General features: G+C 56.1%; 1 protein-coding gene across 1 annotated transcript in view; it reads right to left on the bottom strand.

Annotated features, from left to right (window-relative positions):
• Window positions 1-14,008, bottom strand: part of LOC119091027 (VPS35 endosomal protein sorting factor-like) — a 65,748-nt gene extending 51,740 nt beyond the window's left edge. Inside the window, exons 1-2 of the mRNA XM_037213748.1 lie at window positions 13,987-14,008; window positions 6,781-6,945 (exon numbers count right to left, since the gene is read on the bottom strand). Coding sequence (XP_037069643.1) covers window positions 6,781-6,945; window positions 13,987-14,008 — 187 coding nt within the window. The remainder of the gene's footprint in view (window positions 1-6,780; window positions 6,946-13,986) is intronic.
• Window positions 14,009-14,962: the final 954 nt, after the last annotated feature.

The raw sequence follows: 14,962 nt of genomic DNA, 5'->3' as shown, positions 1-14,962 counted from the left end.
GTTATCGAGCAAACACTGAAACTTATAACGTAAAAAACTAGACGGTTCGGGGTCACATCCAAAGTCAAGAGTTAACAAAATAAAGCAAACGCTCATTTTCAAAAACCTAAGATGCGTAACAAACAGAAACGTATCGTACCACGTAACGTAACAAACGTAACGCGCGGGGCTGAGGCGGCTAGGCGGAGGGCTCCCGATGACTTCAGCAGGGTATAAGAGTAGAAAAACACCTCCCACGAACATCATTAAAGTCCTTCCAGCGCCCCGTAAGGACACCTGACACCCAGCGCTGTGGTAAGGGCCACCAGAAACCCCCTCGGCTGATCCGAAATACCTCGATGACGCACATCCAGTAGTAAGTTGGAAACTGCTTTCATGCAATACATCAGTCTTCCAAGCAATGACTAGAGAACCATCTCTAAACGAACCTTATCTCAAAATACCGCCCACATGACGCTCAAAGAAGATGCTTGCGTGTTTATTCTGGAGGGAAGGTGATGGACGCGCAGTGATCCTGACGCGTTCCAGTCCGCCGTGTTGCCCTGCGGCGGTGCCACAAAGTCTACTTTCAAGTCGGTACTTCTAAATATTTCGATAAATTATGCAATACAATTCCTACACAAAATGCAGGTGTCCGCAAAATGAATGGTATGTACAAAGGTCCAGTCCAAATATTAATACGTGCCCGGGCGGCCGATTGGATGCCGTTTGCTCGGGTGGGAGGGGTCACTCTTATCCCGAAATCTCAGAAACTAATAAAGCTAGAGGCGCCAAATTCACAGGGTGTGGCTGTCTGTATGTGAACTCTCTTGTGTCAAAGTTTGAGGTTCCTAGGTCATGACCTATGGTTGAAATAGGGTAAAACAAGGTCAAACTCCAGGTTGGTATCCAATGTGCACCACGAATCTAAACACCTGTTCTAAGCAAAGGGTCAATGTTGCTCATTTACGGCCAGTGACCTTGTTTGACCTATCGAAGGCCATGGTGACCTAGCTTTACCAGACTGCTTTGAGTTTTGCATTTGAATAAGCGTCAAAGATTACACTAGGCAGTATGTCCCTAAAAACAAAATGTTGACCTGAGCCATTTTAGGTCAGTGACATATTCTGAACTTAACGAAGTACATGGAGGATGTCTAATGCGGTTACTGCTATCAAAAAATGCAAAATGAGTACCGGAAACTACCCAAACAGCAAGCTCTAGAGTAATACAACAGGTTTATTTTGACCTTGGTCTGACCTTTTTACCTGACCGTAGGTCAATTTTCAACGACGGATGGAACCCTAGGATGGAATTCGCTCATTCAATTGCTATGTTTCCTAAAGAAGCATAACAGAGATGCATGGCTTCGGCTCGGCCCCGCTGTTGCATCAGAATGAACGATTCCCTATAAATTGAGTGAGCGTTTCCCTAGAAATTGCCTTCGCTGAATCCATGGCCTGACTTTGACCTGCCGTAGGTCAGCGACCTTACAGGACATGTCTGGTCTTAACGCATTTTCACTTTTCTTCCGTCACTGAAATCACACAAATGTGAAAAAGAAGAAAACTGAGAAGGAAAAATAAGAAAAGCGAGAACCGGCCTGATGACCAGGGAAGGCGAATGATAATCTTGGTTTCAACGCTGGTACGACGCTTCACCGAACGCCACCCAGCCTCCTCCAGCTGGCTGATCAGAACCGGTACGTGTCTTGCTGATTGGACGGAGCCATGAGTAGAGGCTGTCTGGACGCAGAGCTGCTCCCTGAGATCGAAATGGCCTGACGGGCTGAGTACGACTGACAGGGCCCTCCGGCGCTGGCAGTGAATCTTTCTGACCGCGAACAGAAATCCAGAATACCAGCCTTTTCTACGCCAGCGGCACGGAAAGCGAAACGTCACTGCCATCTGGCGAGGGCCGCTGGAAACAGATCCTTATATAAGACAAGGTCGTCTGCACTGTCGCAAATGATGCGTTCTCTGCGAGCTTTAGTTACTTCCAGAACTGAAAACATATCCCTGGACAAACAGTGACAATGAATGCTCAGTGCGGCCTCTTTTGCATTCACATTTTACAGCGCACTTCACATGCGCAAGCGTACGGCACAGGTGGTTGCTACGGGACTTTAACACATCTGTCCATTGTCATCTCTGCTGTCATGTATAAGAAACGAAGACATTTATCTTTAAAAAATACATGCAGTCACTTATTTCGGGTGATGGGCGCGGTTTTCTGCACACCGATCATAAGCAAGGCACACTTTTTCGTTTTTAATATCAAACAAAAACGCTTCCGCTATCAAAACACTCGTGGAGGGTCAATCCACTCTCGCTAAATTTGTTTCCGCTCACATGCGGTAACTTTTTCCATGCGAGGTAAATAAAGGACGCATTCGGCCGAAGACGACATCTTTTAACAAAAGGGGTACCACCTATTAATTAGCCACGGATATTTTCCATTTTCGATTACTACCACCGAAACTTATCCCCATCTCCGTTCCAAACACACCACGAATAGTCTCACCGCGGCCACCAGTCAGGATTATCACTGCACACAGATCATCCGTTCCGACCACGCTTCCCAGTCGCTCGGAGTCTTTCCACTGGGGATACACGGAGAAAAGATCACGTGTCATTCTCCGCGCAGACAGCGACGAACGCCACTCTGGTGCAAATTCCACGTTTGTGGGTAATTATCGTCAATCACTGCGAGACCGAGCACGGCTAAAGATAGATGGCCAAGGTTCGCAAGACGTGACTGACTGACGCAGAGTCTGCACTGCAGCACGCAACTGCTTGCGGAAGAGACCGGGGGCTGCCCCGCACGGTGTCAGACTTGCAAACGATCGACAGTACAAGCGAGAGGTTCATTTTTGATGCGCAATATGATGCTCGAGAGAATTCTTAACGCAAGGTTGCGCGGCACAGTTCAGTTGCACTATGAGGTGAGATAACGGTCACGGGTTCATTCATATTTGTATACACACCATAAGCGCTGGGTATGGACACAACTGTCCTGGCAGAGGCGTCATCAGATACTGAGCATAGGGATACTGAGCACGTCGGTATATCAGTTGGATATTTATTTGTTTACAGTCGCTTCCAGCATATACTGAAATCGTTTCCACAATGCATGTATTGCGTCAGCCTTTCGAGAAAAAATTACGACAGGCGGCCCCATGCTCTCCTTTTTCGTGGACCGTCTGCGTTGCGTGAAGCCAAATGAATGCCAGAGTGTGCGGTATACTGCCGCTGTATTTGGGGTTGAAAAAGATGGGAATTCAGTTGTACAGTCGCATACGCTGCACTGGCATAACAACTAATTTGCTGACGCGCAAACAGCTACTCCAAGATGGAAGAACTGAGAGGTCAGAATCCGCCCGCTCCCCCACCCTTCCACCCACACGTGAATGTGAATCTCACAGCGTGCAGAACTAGGGTTAGAGCACAGAGCGTACAGGAACGACCACCTGAAACGGCCCTGTTACTGGACCACCAAGCCTCGAACAAAAACAAAAAGACGTACGAAATGAGAAACAAGTGAAGCGATTTCTATCGCTGTTGACGAGGCGCACAAGCCCGTCAGTCGACCTGCTTCCGAGCTCGGCGCCGACGACGAGCCAACAGATGGCGCATAATTGGCCCGGGCGTTGCCGCAGCATCAACGCACAACAGTTCTGAGAAAACCCTGGTGGCTCTGATGGGCACGCACACAGCGCTCGTCGCGGGCGTGCCCTGAATTCCCAACAGCCCTGCCACCTAGCGACAGAGGCAAACACTAGCCGGCGAAGTCGGCGAGTGAGCAGCGGGCGCGCACTGCTCCGTTGTTGAGCGGAGGTACGTTCGTATTGAGTTCACACTACGTATGATCTTTGTTTTGTGACCATCTTTGCATGCACAGATGCATACTCGCTTCACAGTTGCAGCGATGCCTGTGTTTTACCAAACAACTTGGACAGCTAGAGTAATAACTTGATTTTTATCAGATCGGAGATCAACTTGCGATCGGCGCGTCAACAGCACACGGTGGATCATCAAACGTGCCAGATCGGGGATCAGAGCCCCAATGATGAGCTGAGACCCACCACGCTGCTCTAAGCCAGCCGTGTTGACCGAAATGGCAATGTTGAGCCCAACCGCTGCCCAACTCATCTTCTCGAGCGGCCCCTCGCCAGTCTTCTGGTGTCATGGGATCGAAGCTACATGGCTGACTGTTAGATATTTGAGCAGAATTTCGAGACCATGCCCGCCAAAAAATGCAGCCGAATCGGCAAAAAATATCCTAAATGCATCTCTTAACTGAAATATATATGTGCGATCATACATCATCCGCCCCCAATATGCCCGCAATTCAACAACTTCAACAATATGAGTCCCACTTCAAATAATAAAGAAACAAAAATGCGACGCCTACACGATATAAATTGCATCAGACAGCCAGAGCCGCCAACTTCAGCAAATCTCTCAACTGGCGTCTGAAGCTCTGGCGAGAGCTATGTCCACCAGTCACGTGCGGAACCAGCGTTTTGCATCCACCAATGACGTCCACGCTCACAGGCACGGCGGCAGCTGCATCCATGCACAACATGTACCTGCTTATTTTTGTTGGTTGTCTGCAACATTTTCGCCAATGCTCTGAACTATGTGGTGGAAGACCCTTGATTCATGAGCTATGCGCCTCTATTGCATTGATGGATGGTTTTCCAGGAAACAATGCGTACGTCGCAGAGGTCGCTTGATTTTGGTCGGGCCTTTTTACATAGGTTGGCGCACTCACATTCTTCCGTAATGACGTGCAGAAGCTTGCTATCAATCCTAAATCCTATGCAAAGACCGGCTGCAATTGGATCGCACGCTGACCGGACACTGCCAGAAAAAAAAATCGGCAAAGGAGAATGTTGGCCACCGCCAACACTTGCTGCCCACCAGATAACAAATATCTTCTGAAAGGTTGTTAGCAAACGCATGAGAGAAGTTCACTTTTGGGGGCTAACGCACAAGCTCTTTGCCGTGAGCTCTCGGGGCTGGTTATCGCTGAAAATGGTGCGCAGAAGCACGACTGCGTCTAACGAACGCATGCCAGCAACTGGTGGGTAAAAAACTCCGGTAAAGCCAGACTAACCATTGCCCCCCCCCCCCAAAAAAAAACGGTTTAATTGGTGGCCGTGCAAGGGATCAACATGCCTCCTGGAGGAATGAACTATCCGTAAATCGTTATTTCAAACAAAAAACCTGCATACTCGACGAAAGAGATCCAATTAGAAAAACTGGCTTCTCAAACGACCGAGCGCCGCGCGCAGGTGTTTCCGATGGCTGCTTCAGCCAAAAGCAGTTCTTAACGACAGTACCAAAGCGTCAGACATTTTGCATCTGAATCGCTGAACAGGTTCAAGTTTTCGTAGTTTGAAGGAAAAATCAGCGATGTCAAACATCGTGTTAACAAAGGAAGATATCTGCGGCCGCCTATGAGCCATACGACTACCACCCTGAGACGTCCCCAACACCACATCCGAGTTTCACTCCTAAGAGCTCTTGTCACTCTGAGACTTCCCCAGCACCACATCCGAATTTCACTCTTAAAAGCTCCTGTCACTCTGAGACTTCCCCAACACCACATCCGAATGTCACTCTTAAAAGCTCCTGTCACTCTGAGACTTCCCCAACACCACATCCGAATCTCACTTCTAAGAGCTCCTGTGCCCGCACCGCCAGGCCGTCACCCGCCAAAATGGCGTAGAACTGCGTTCCCTCCCCGCCGAGCGCGGCGGTCGGATGGCCGGCGTCCTGAGACCGGACGCGTCGCGCGCAGTCTAGTCAGCGGCTACACGGGGACTTAAGACGCGACACCCTCCTCGTAACAGGCTCAGAAATAGGACCCTTGCGCAAGGTGAAGACGTTTGTGTCGCGACCAACGACGGCAGCCGAGTCGCGTAGTCGGATCATGAACCCTGAACCGCTTTGGTAGGACCACGCACCCACACACCGCAAATCGGCCTCCTAATTCTCCCAATTCTCCTAAATCTCTCACACGTCAGCTGTCGGTAATAACGACATGACAGCAGCGGAGGCATGCACGTGAAGTGAACACAAGACGGCAGTCCAACCGGTAGCCGCATAAGATCTTTAATCTTGCTTCTAAAATGTGTTCACCTGTTCCCAGATAACTTTTTCACATCTCACACCATTGCGTTGGCCCAGACAGGCTGAAAACAACGCAATCTGTGCAGTGCAGGGTCATGTTCAGGGCGCACACCAGTGCAGGGTCATGTCCAGGTACTCCCTCCATCATCACTGGTCAGCAGCCCACTGGCACAGCGCGCATGTTCTCAGCATGGGGTCGTGTGCTGGCCACAAGCCGCTGAGAGCCGGCCGCGATCACATGGACGCCGTGGACACCACTCGCCGCCACAGACGGCAGCACCACACTCCCACCCACCGCCCGCCCCCGCGGCCGGCAGCACCACACTCCCACCCACCGCTCGCCGCCACGGACGGCAGCGCCACACTCCCACCCACCGCCCGCCCTCGCGGCCGGCAGCACCACACTCCCACCCACCGCCCGCCCCCGCGGCCGCAGCACCACACTCCCACCCACCGTTCGCCGCCACGGACGGCAGCACCACCCTTCCACCCGCCGTTCCCTACCGCGGCCGGCAGCACCAGTCTTCCACCCACCGCTCGCCACCCCATGCAGACGCTCCGAGCTGGCGGCCGCCGGTGCTCGTCATCCGACGGTCTAGGCACTCACCGCCGGGGACCGAGTACAGGCACTCACCGCCGGGGACCGAGTACAGGCACTCACCGCCGGGGACCGAGTACAGGTACTCGGGCTGCGACAGCGCCGACAGCAGGCGGAGAAAGTCGATCATCAGCGCAGCCAGCTCATCCGTCCCCTGGAGCCACGACATCCTGTCCAGGGCCGCCAGCAGGCCCCTGACCAGGTACAGCGGCCCCTGGACGGCTGGTCCTGAGGGGCACGGCAGGTCAATCAGGTCAAACTGCTCTGTCCGAGGCCGCCAGCAGGCCCCTGACCAGGTACAAGCGGCCCCTGGACCGCTGGTCCTGAAGGGTTGCGGCAGGTTAGATCGAGCCATTCTGTTCGGAGGCCTGGAGAAACTCCCGACACGGCACAGCAGACCCTCAAACGGTGGTTTCATGACTCTCACGACAAAGTGACATACTCGCAGCGTACTGAAAGAGGAAACTGTGTTTTCAGGATGTTACCGAAGACGGGACAGCGTCCCCAACTGCTTCGGGACGTCGTGCGACGATCTCAGACGTTATCGGAGTCCTGGCCGATGTGCAGAACGTTCTCAGGGTACCACTGGCAGCCCGGCCGCCCCGAGGGCCTTCACGGCAGTCTCAGAGCGTCATAAGAGGCGTCCTCAGAGGCCTTCGCCCATCTCAGGACGCCTTCAGAACCTTAACGGCAGTCTCGCGACATTCCTCGAATCGTGCGGGCCGCCCTGAGACGGCCGGCAACAGCCGCGGGACGTTCTCGGACGGCGAGGCACGACGGCCGCCGAGCCTGCGTACGGAGAACCACGCCACTTACGAACGCCTCAACTGCACGGCTGTACCGAGAATCGGATGGCGCAGTCGGGCTGGTGACCTGCGGGACACGGCACTGTCGCAGCTGGCACCGGCGCGGCAAGGCGGCATCAACACTGTCGCAGACGGCATCACTCTGCCGTCAAATTAGAGGGCACAGAGCATACGGGTGCCACGAGGTACGGAGGTATCACGGAGCACAGGTGTGTCACAGGGCAGAGAGGTGACACAGGGCACAGACGTGTCACAGGGCAGAGAGGTGAGACGGAGCACAGAGGCGGCACGGGGCACAGAGGTGACACATGGCACAGAGGTGTTGCGGGGCACAGAGGGGACACAAGGCAGAGAGGTGGCACGGAACACAGAGGTGTTGCAGGGCACGAAGATGACAAGGGTCACATAAGTGTTACGGGGCACAGGGGGGACACAAGGCAGAGAGGTAGCGCGGAACACAGAGGTGTTGCAGGGCACGAAGATGACAAGGGTCGCAGAAGTGTTACGGGGCACAGGGGGGACACAAGGTAGAGAGGTGGCATGGGACAGAGATGACAACGGAAGGAGAGGTGACACGGGACATATACAGGTGAAAGTAAACATCCATGTGAATCTTACAAACACTAAAACATCGATCGAAACTTTGTCCTAACCACTATGCACGTGAAAATCCACCATCTGGACTGCCAGGAGCTGCATTACAAAATGCACGTGACCTGACAAAGGGATGGCCGCGACAAGATGGATCGACGGGGGCTAACTTACAGCACGGCCTAACACTACGAACTGGAGTCCTTTACAGCCGCCTTTACAGTCACCCGACACTGCGGAGTAAGTCTGCCAAACCCTTAGCCCGTTCGGCATTCCTGTTGCCACCGGCCACGCCGTGGCCCCCTGCCGGGCGCAAGCTTCCGCGGATCCACACCGGCTCGTCTGACCGATCACCGCCGTTTGAGCGGAGCGGTCATCATGGCGCCGATGAGCGATGTGATGATGATGATGATAATGATGGTGATGATGATGATGATGATGATGATGATGGCGGTGGCGGAGGCGGTGGCGGTGATGATGGCGATCATTATTATCATCATCATGATCCAATTGCCTTGTTCCGTGGCATAATTCCGTGGAATGCGAAATAAAGGCTAACAGGGGTGTAAGTGACACCCAATTTGCCTATTTTCAGATGCGTTCACACGTTCCGTTTGTTCGGTTTTGTAGTCATCCCAATGCAAGGTCGCAGATATGCTGTCTTTTCAACGTGCTCCACAGTCTGGGTGCTGCTAAATAAGATGAGATTCGAGAGCGGCAATTTGTTGGCGATTACCCATTAGGGTCTGCTATCGGGGAGGGGGGGGGGGGGGGAAAATCTCTTGGAATCAGCTGAGACAAAGTTGTTCCTTGGCACACGGGTTAAAGATCCCGCGTGCCAATAAAATCCCGATCCCGCGGATTTCGTTTCGAGGTTACGGGACGGAGGATCAGATGCCCCCCCCCCCCCCCAGATGCGGCGCTTAAGCAGCTGAGACATCCCAAGAACCACCCATCACAGCTGTCTGATCACACTGTGCCAAATCTGCGTCTGTGATGTCATACCGTGTGCACCTGAGACAGCTGTGACACCGTCGCGTGCCGTCCTCGGCAGCTGTGACGCCATCCCGTGCTAGCGCTGCCGCCCAGTCGGCGCTCGGCGGGGCCCTGATCAGTGCTTCGGCGAGACCCCAGCCAGGGCGGCCACGAGGTGAGCTCATGGCCGACGGCCGCAGCGTGCGCCCAGTATGGCGTGGCGCAGTCAGGCATCAGATCAAGGAATGAATGCGGATACGGCCGTGAACGCTGGGAACTGCAAATCTAAGAATACACATTCTCCACATGCGAGCTAGATGAATGGGAGTGGTCAGCGAGCTGCAATGCTTTATCTCATCGCCATTCTAAGGTCAGAAAACCTGTGAGGCTCTTTCGGTCACCCCGCCCCGACAAAGATCTACCGCAGACAATAAGTTTAGCATTACTACGATTACTGTGGCTACGGTCTTCTCCAACACGCACAGAAATAGTAAATGAAGGTGAACATGGTGCAATGCAGGCACACACCTACTCGGCCTGTGTCTGCCATCCCAAGAGCAAAGTCCGTGTCGCATTTTAGGCAAATCAAAGTAGCTGGCGCAACTACTAATTCAGAAAAAAACCGTGCGATTCATGACCTTTAGTTGAAAGCTCTGCATGGCATGGCATTTTGACGTTTCGCTTCTCGCACAAAAGCATATTTTCAGAACGAATCTCATCATGCCGTCTCAGCAATTTGCAGCTGGTAGTCGGTCTATCGCCCATGCGCGTCATGTGTTCTTCTTAGGAGGGAGAGCTGCATACAGTGGTGTGTGCACATCTCACTGGAGGCAACACTGGCCACACAGCTGCTCTTCTGAGGCTAGGGCTAGGGTTAGGGCTGGGGCTAGGGTTAGGGCTAGGGTTAAGGATAGGACTAGGACCAGGACTAGGACTAGGACGAGGACTAGGGCTAGGGCTAGGGCTAGGGCTAGGGCTAGGGCTAGGGCAAGGGTCGCGGCGAGGGCGACGACAAGGGCGAGGGCGAGGGCGAGGGCGAGGGAGGAATGACAGGGAAGAACGGAGGAACGGAAAAAAGAGTCCAACGAAATACCAAGGGGGTGGGGGAGGGACGCGAAAGCGAGAAATAAAGACACACTGACTGCAGTGAGAAGAAATTCGGTGAAACGCCCGATGTGATGACGTACTGCTGCGACAAAACAGCCATGATGAAATCCACCAAAGACGGAGGCAATAAAGCCGTACACGCCAGCAAAATAATGCGACTTAGCGTTCCTTCCAAAAGCCGTCGCTTGGACAGAGATAAGCTCCGTGAAGTCACAAAGACAGCTGTAGACGAGGAGAGACCGATATAGCTGCCCACGCACTGCGGGAGTCGGGAGGCTCCTCATTGGCCAATGCGAGCGTCAGAAGGCTCTCACTGGCCACGCCAGCGGCGTGGGCTCCAAGCCGTACCACCAGCAAGGCTTCGCGGAAGATGACCACTCAACTATGTTATGCCGTGTGCGATTGCCCTGTGTATTATTGACAAGACCCTTGCACCGCGTGTCACGGGTAACCAGCACCGCAAGCGCACCGTGAGCAGTCGCCGGTGAATGGCAGACAGGCACGGCAGGCAGCAGGTAGGCAGCACAACCCTGCATGCTGGCACTGATAAGGCCTGGAGTCACAACTTCGCATCCGCATCCCAACATGGCCTGCGATAGCCGCCGGTCCGACCATGGCCTGCGATAGCCGCCATCCGACCATGGCCTGCGATGGCCGCCGGTCCGACCATGGCCTGCGATAGCCGCCGGTCCGATTATGGCCTGCGATAGCCGCCATCCAACCATGGCCTGCGATAGCCGCCGGTCCGACCATGGCCTGCGATAGCCGCCGGTCCGACCATGGCCTGCGATGGCCGCCGGTCCGACCATAGCTTGCGACGGCCGCCATCCGACCATGGCCTGGGATAGCCGCCGGTCCGACCATGGCCTGCGATGGCCACCATCCGACCATGGCCTGCGATAGCCACCATCCGACCATGGCCTGCGATAGCCACCATCCGACCATGGCCTGCGATAGCCGCCTGTCCGACCATGGCCTGCGATAGCCGCCGGTCCGACCATGGCCTGCGATAGCCGCCGGTCCGACCATGGCCTGCGATAGCCGCCGGTCCGACCATGGCCTGCGATGGCCGCCGGTCCGACCATGGCCTGCGATAGCCGCCGGTCCGACCATGGCCTGCGATAGCCGCCGCTCCGACCATAGCCTGCGATAGCCGCCGGTCCGACCATGGCCTGCGATAGCCGCCATCCGACCATGGTCTGCGATAGCCGCCGGTCCGACCATGGCCTGCGATAGCCGCCGGTCCGACCATAGCCTGCGATAGCCGCCATCCGACCATGGCCTGCGATAGCCACCATCCGACCATGGCCTGCGATAGCCACCATCCGACCATGGCCTGCGATAGCCGCCGGTCCGACCATGGCCTGCGATAGCCGCCATCCGACCATGACCTGCGATAGCCGCCGGTCCGACCATGGCCTGCGATGGCCGCCGGTCCGATCATGGCCTGCGATAGCCGCCATCCGGACATGGCCTGCGATAGCCGCCGGTCCGACCATGGCCTGCGATAGCCGCCGGTCCCGGCGTCTCAAACCATCGCACCGCCATGTTTCGAAACAAGCACGCCAGTGTAGCCGGAAAGCCGACGGAGCGGCACCTGCGCCTCTCTCCAGGAAGTGTCGTGGCTGCGGTGGCGCGCGGGAGCACGCCCCAAACTGTAGCGCACGAATGCCGACCGCGGCGGCAGGCGCCGGGCGGACGCGCCTGGCCAGACGACCCAGCGCCAGGCAGCGGCGCCGGCCGCCACGGCCCGCGGCGGCCGGCGCCGCAGCTGTCGCGCAGCTAGCTCTCGTTAGGGCCGTACCGGGAAACAGGCACAGCGCCCGCGCGGACGGCGAGTGGGGCCCGGCGCCGCGCGCCTGCTGCAGATGCGCCGCCCCGGCCGGAAGTCCCGCCTCATGCGGCCGTGCCCTCCGCACAGCCGTGCCATCACATCACGATCGCGTGGTGCTGCTCACAGCCGTGCCATCACATCACGATCGCGTGGTGCTGCTCACAGCCGTGCCATCACATCACGATCGCGTGGTGCTGCTCACAGCCGTGCCATCACATCACGATCGCGTGGTGCTGCTCACAGCCGTGCCATCACATCACGATCGCGTGGTGCTGCTCACAGCCGTGCCATCACATCACGATCGCGTGGTGCTGCTCACAGCCGTGCCATCACATCACGATCGCGTGGTGCTGCTCACAGCCGTGCCATCACATCACGATCGCGTGGTGCTGCTCACAGCCGTGCCATCACATCACGATCACGCATGGTGCTGCTCACAGCCGTGCCATCACATCACGATCGCGTGGTGCTGCTCACAGCCGTGCCATCACATCACGATCACGCATGGTGCTGCTCACAGCCGTGCCATCACATCACGATCGCGTGGTGCTGCTCACAGCCGTGCCATCACATCACGATCACGCATGGTGCTGCTCACAGCCGTGCCATCACATCACGATCGCGTGGTGCTGCTCACAGCCGTGCCATCACATCACGATCACGCATGGTGCTGCTCACAGCCGTGCTATCACATCACGATCACGCGTGGTGCTGCTCACAGCCGTGCCATCACATCACGATCGCGTGGTGCTGTTCACAGCCGTGCCATCACATCACGATCGCGTGGTGCTGCTCACAAGCCGTGCCATCACGTCACGATCACGTGGTGCTGCTCACAGCCGTGCCATCACATCACGATCGCGTGGTGCTGCTCACAGCCGTGCCATCACATCACGATCGCGTGGTGCTGCTCACAGCCGTGCCATCACGTCACGATCACGCGTGGTGCTGCTCACAGCCGTGTCATCACATCACGATCACGCGTGGTGCTGCTCACAGCCGTACCATCACGTCACGATCACGCGTGGTGCTGCTCACAGCCGTACCATCACGTCACGATCACGCGTGGTGCTGCTCACAGCCGTGTCATCACATCACGATCACGCGTGGTGCTGCTCACAGCTGTACCATCACGTCACGACCACGCGTGGTGCTGCTCACAGCCGTACCATCACGTCACGATCACGCGTGGTGCTGCTCACAGCCGTGTCATCACATCACGATCACGCGTGGTGCTGCTCACAGCTGTACCATCACGTCACGATCACGCGTGGTGCTGCTCACAGCCGTACCATCACGTCACGATCACGCGTGGTGCTGCTCACAGCCGTGTCATCACATCACGATCGCGTGGTGCTGCTCACAGCCGTGCCCTCACATCACGATCGCGCGTGGTGCCGCTCAGCCCGCCCGCGTGACAAGCGTTTTGGTGAAGCGTGCTGCGCCGTTTGGCGGTCGTTGTGGGAGGACCGTGCAGCGCAGCAGGGCGGCACGCGGCTCCTGGCTGTCGGGTCCAGTCTGGACACGTTCGCTGCGAGCATTGCATGCATACAGGCCACCAACACCGCAACATTCGGGCTCAGCACGATGCGCAGCTGGGGGGGGGGGGGGGGGGGGGGCACGTAACTGTTGGAAGCACGTGAACGTGCCGCTGTTACATGACGAATAACGAATTGAATAACGCTACATAATGTATAATGAATGGCGCTGGCAGAACATAAGAAAGCACCAGCACGTGTTTTAGGCATCAGCGCACGGCAAATTCTTCGCCCGACGTGCAGTGACGCCCAGACCCACCGCCAGTGTCCATCCGTTACCGAAGATACAAACCCGTCACGGGCCGATACCACCGTGGCCGGGATGAGATGCCGCGCAATCAAACCGCGTTTTCCCGACGATGGTGCTAATCCTAAAGGTGCATCGTTCCGCCAGATATTTACACATTTTGCCTCCCACCTGCTATGATGGCAACACGCATGATGACCCGCAAACGGTGGCGGACGAGTCATGATGACCCGCATACGGTGGCGGACGAGTCATCGACGCTGGGCGCCCCCCCCCCCCCCCCCCCCCGACTGTGATCGGGCTTGTTTCCGGGTTGTTATCGGGCTTGTTTCCGGGCTCAGAGCCGTTCTATCTGTCGTTTTTTTGCACGTCTCTTGGCGGTGGGATGTTGGATTATTGGAAATAGAAAGGTGCCGAAGGGCCTCACGCAACCGCAGAGGTTTTTCCGTTACCAAGAGTTTCCACCAGTAGGAGGAACCTTCCATAAACTAGGAGATATCACTGACCAGGAGCCAGAAACCAGGAAATATCACCAACGTACTCCCATGCAGGACACCCGTCGGTACCACGGTTGCTTGTAGCGCCATAAGCAGTCCCAACCGAGATGCTCCCTCTCTCTCTCTCAGGAGTTTCCCATGAGTGCTGCGCTGTTCCTGGAGAGGTGTCGCCGCGAAGAAGCTGACGATACAATGACGCAACTTCCATCGCGTTCGGCTGAGACATCTGACAGCAGCATGATGAAACGATCCTCCGCGCGCGTCAGTGCCGTCTCCGGCTGACACCAGTGGCGTTCCCAGAATATTCTTGCATGCACACGGCCCCGCACACCACGGCACAAGATTTCCATTGGCTTTGACAACGAATATGCCCTATTAAGGCCTCTTGTAGGGACCCCTGACAGGCCGCAGCCTCCTAAGCTCATCCATCCCTCCATCCTCGGACAACCGAGCATTGATCAGTTACGCTGGAACTGATCACTGATCATTAGCGCTGACGATGCCTGGGACCACGCACCGTGACGCAGACATCGGCCGCAGCCATCGACCGCGGCTGCCGACGTCGACACCGCTTATTCACATCGACAGAGGCACCAGGAACAGACACGCACCACTGACACTGGCGATGCCACGGACCGACGCCAGCAGCG

The sequence above is a fragment of the Pollicipes pollicipes genome, unplaced genomic scaffold (assembly GCF_011947565.3).
Source record: "Pollicipes pollicipes isolate AB1234 unplaced genomic scaffold, Ppol_2.1 Scaffold_3216;HRSCAF=3773_pilon_pilon_pilon, whole genome shotgun sequence".
In the NCBI taxonomy this organism is placed as follows: Eukaryota; Metazoa; Arthropoda; class Thecostraca; order Pollicipedomorpha; family Pollicipedidae; genus Pollicipes; species Pollicipes pollicipes.
The sequence above is the reverse complement of the archived record's forward strand: the minus strand, read 5'-3'. Positions and strand labels throughout refer to the sequence as shown.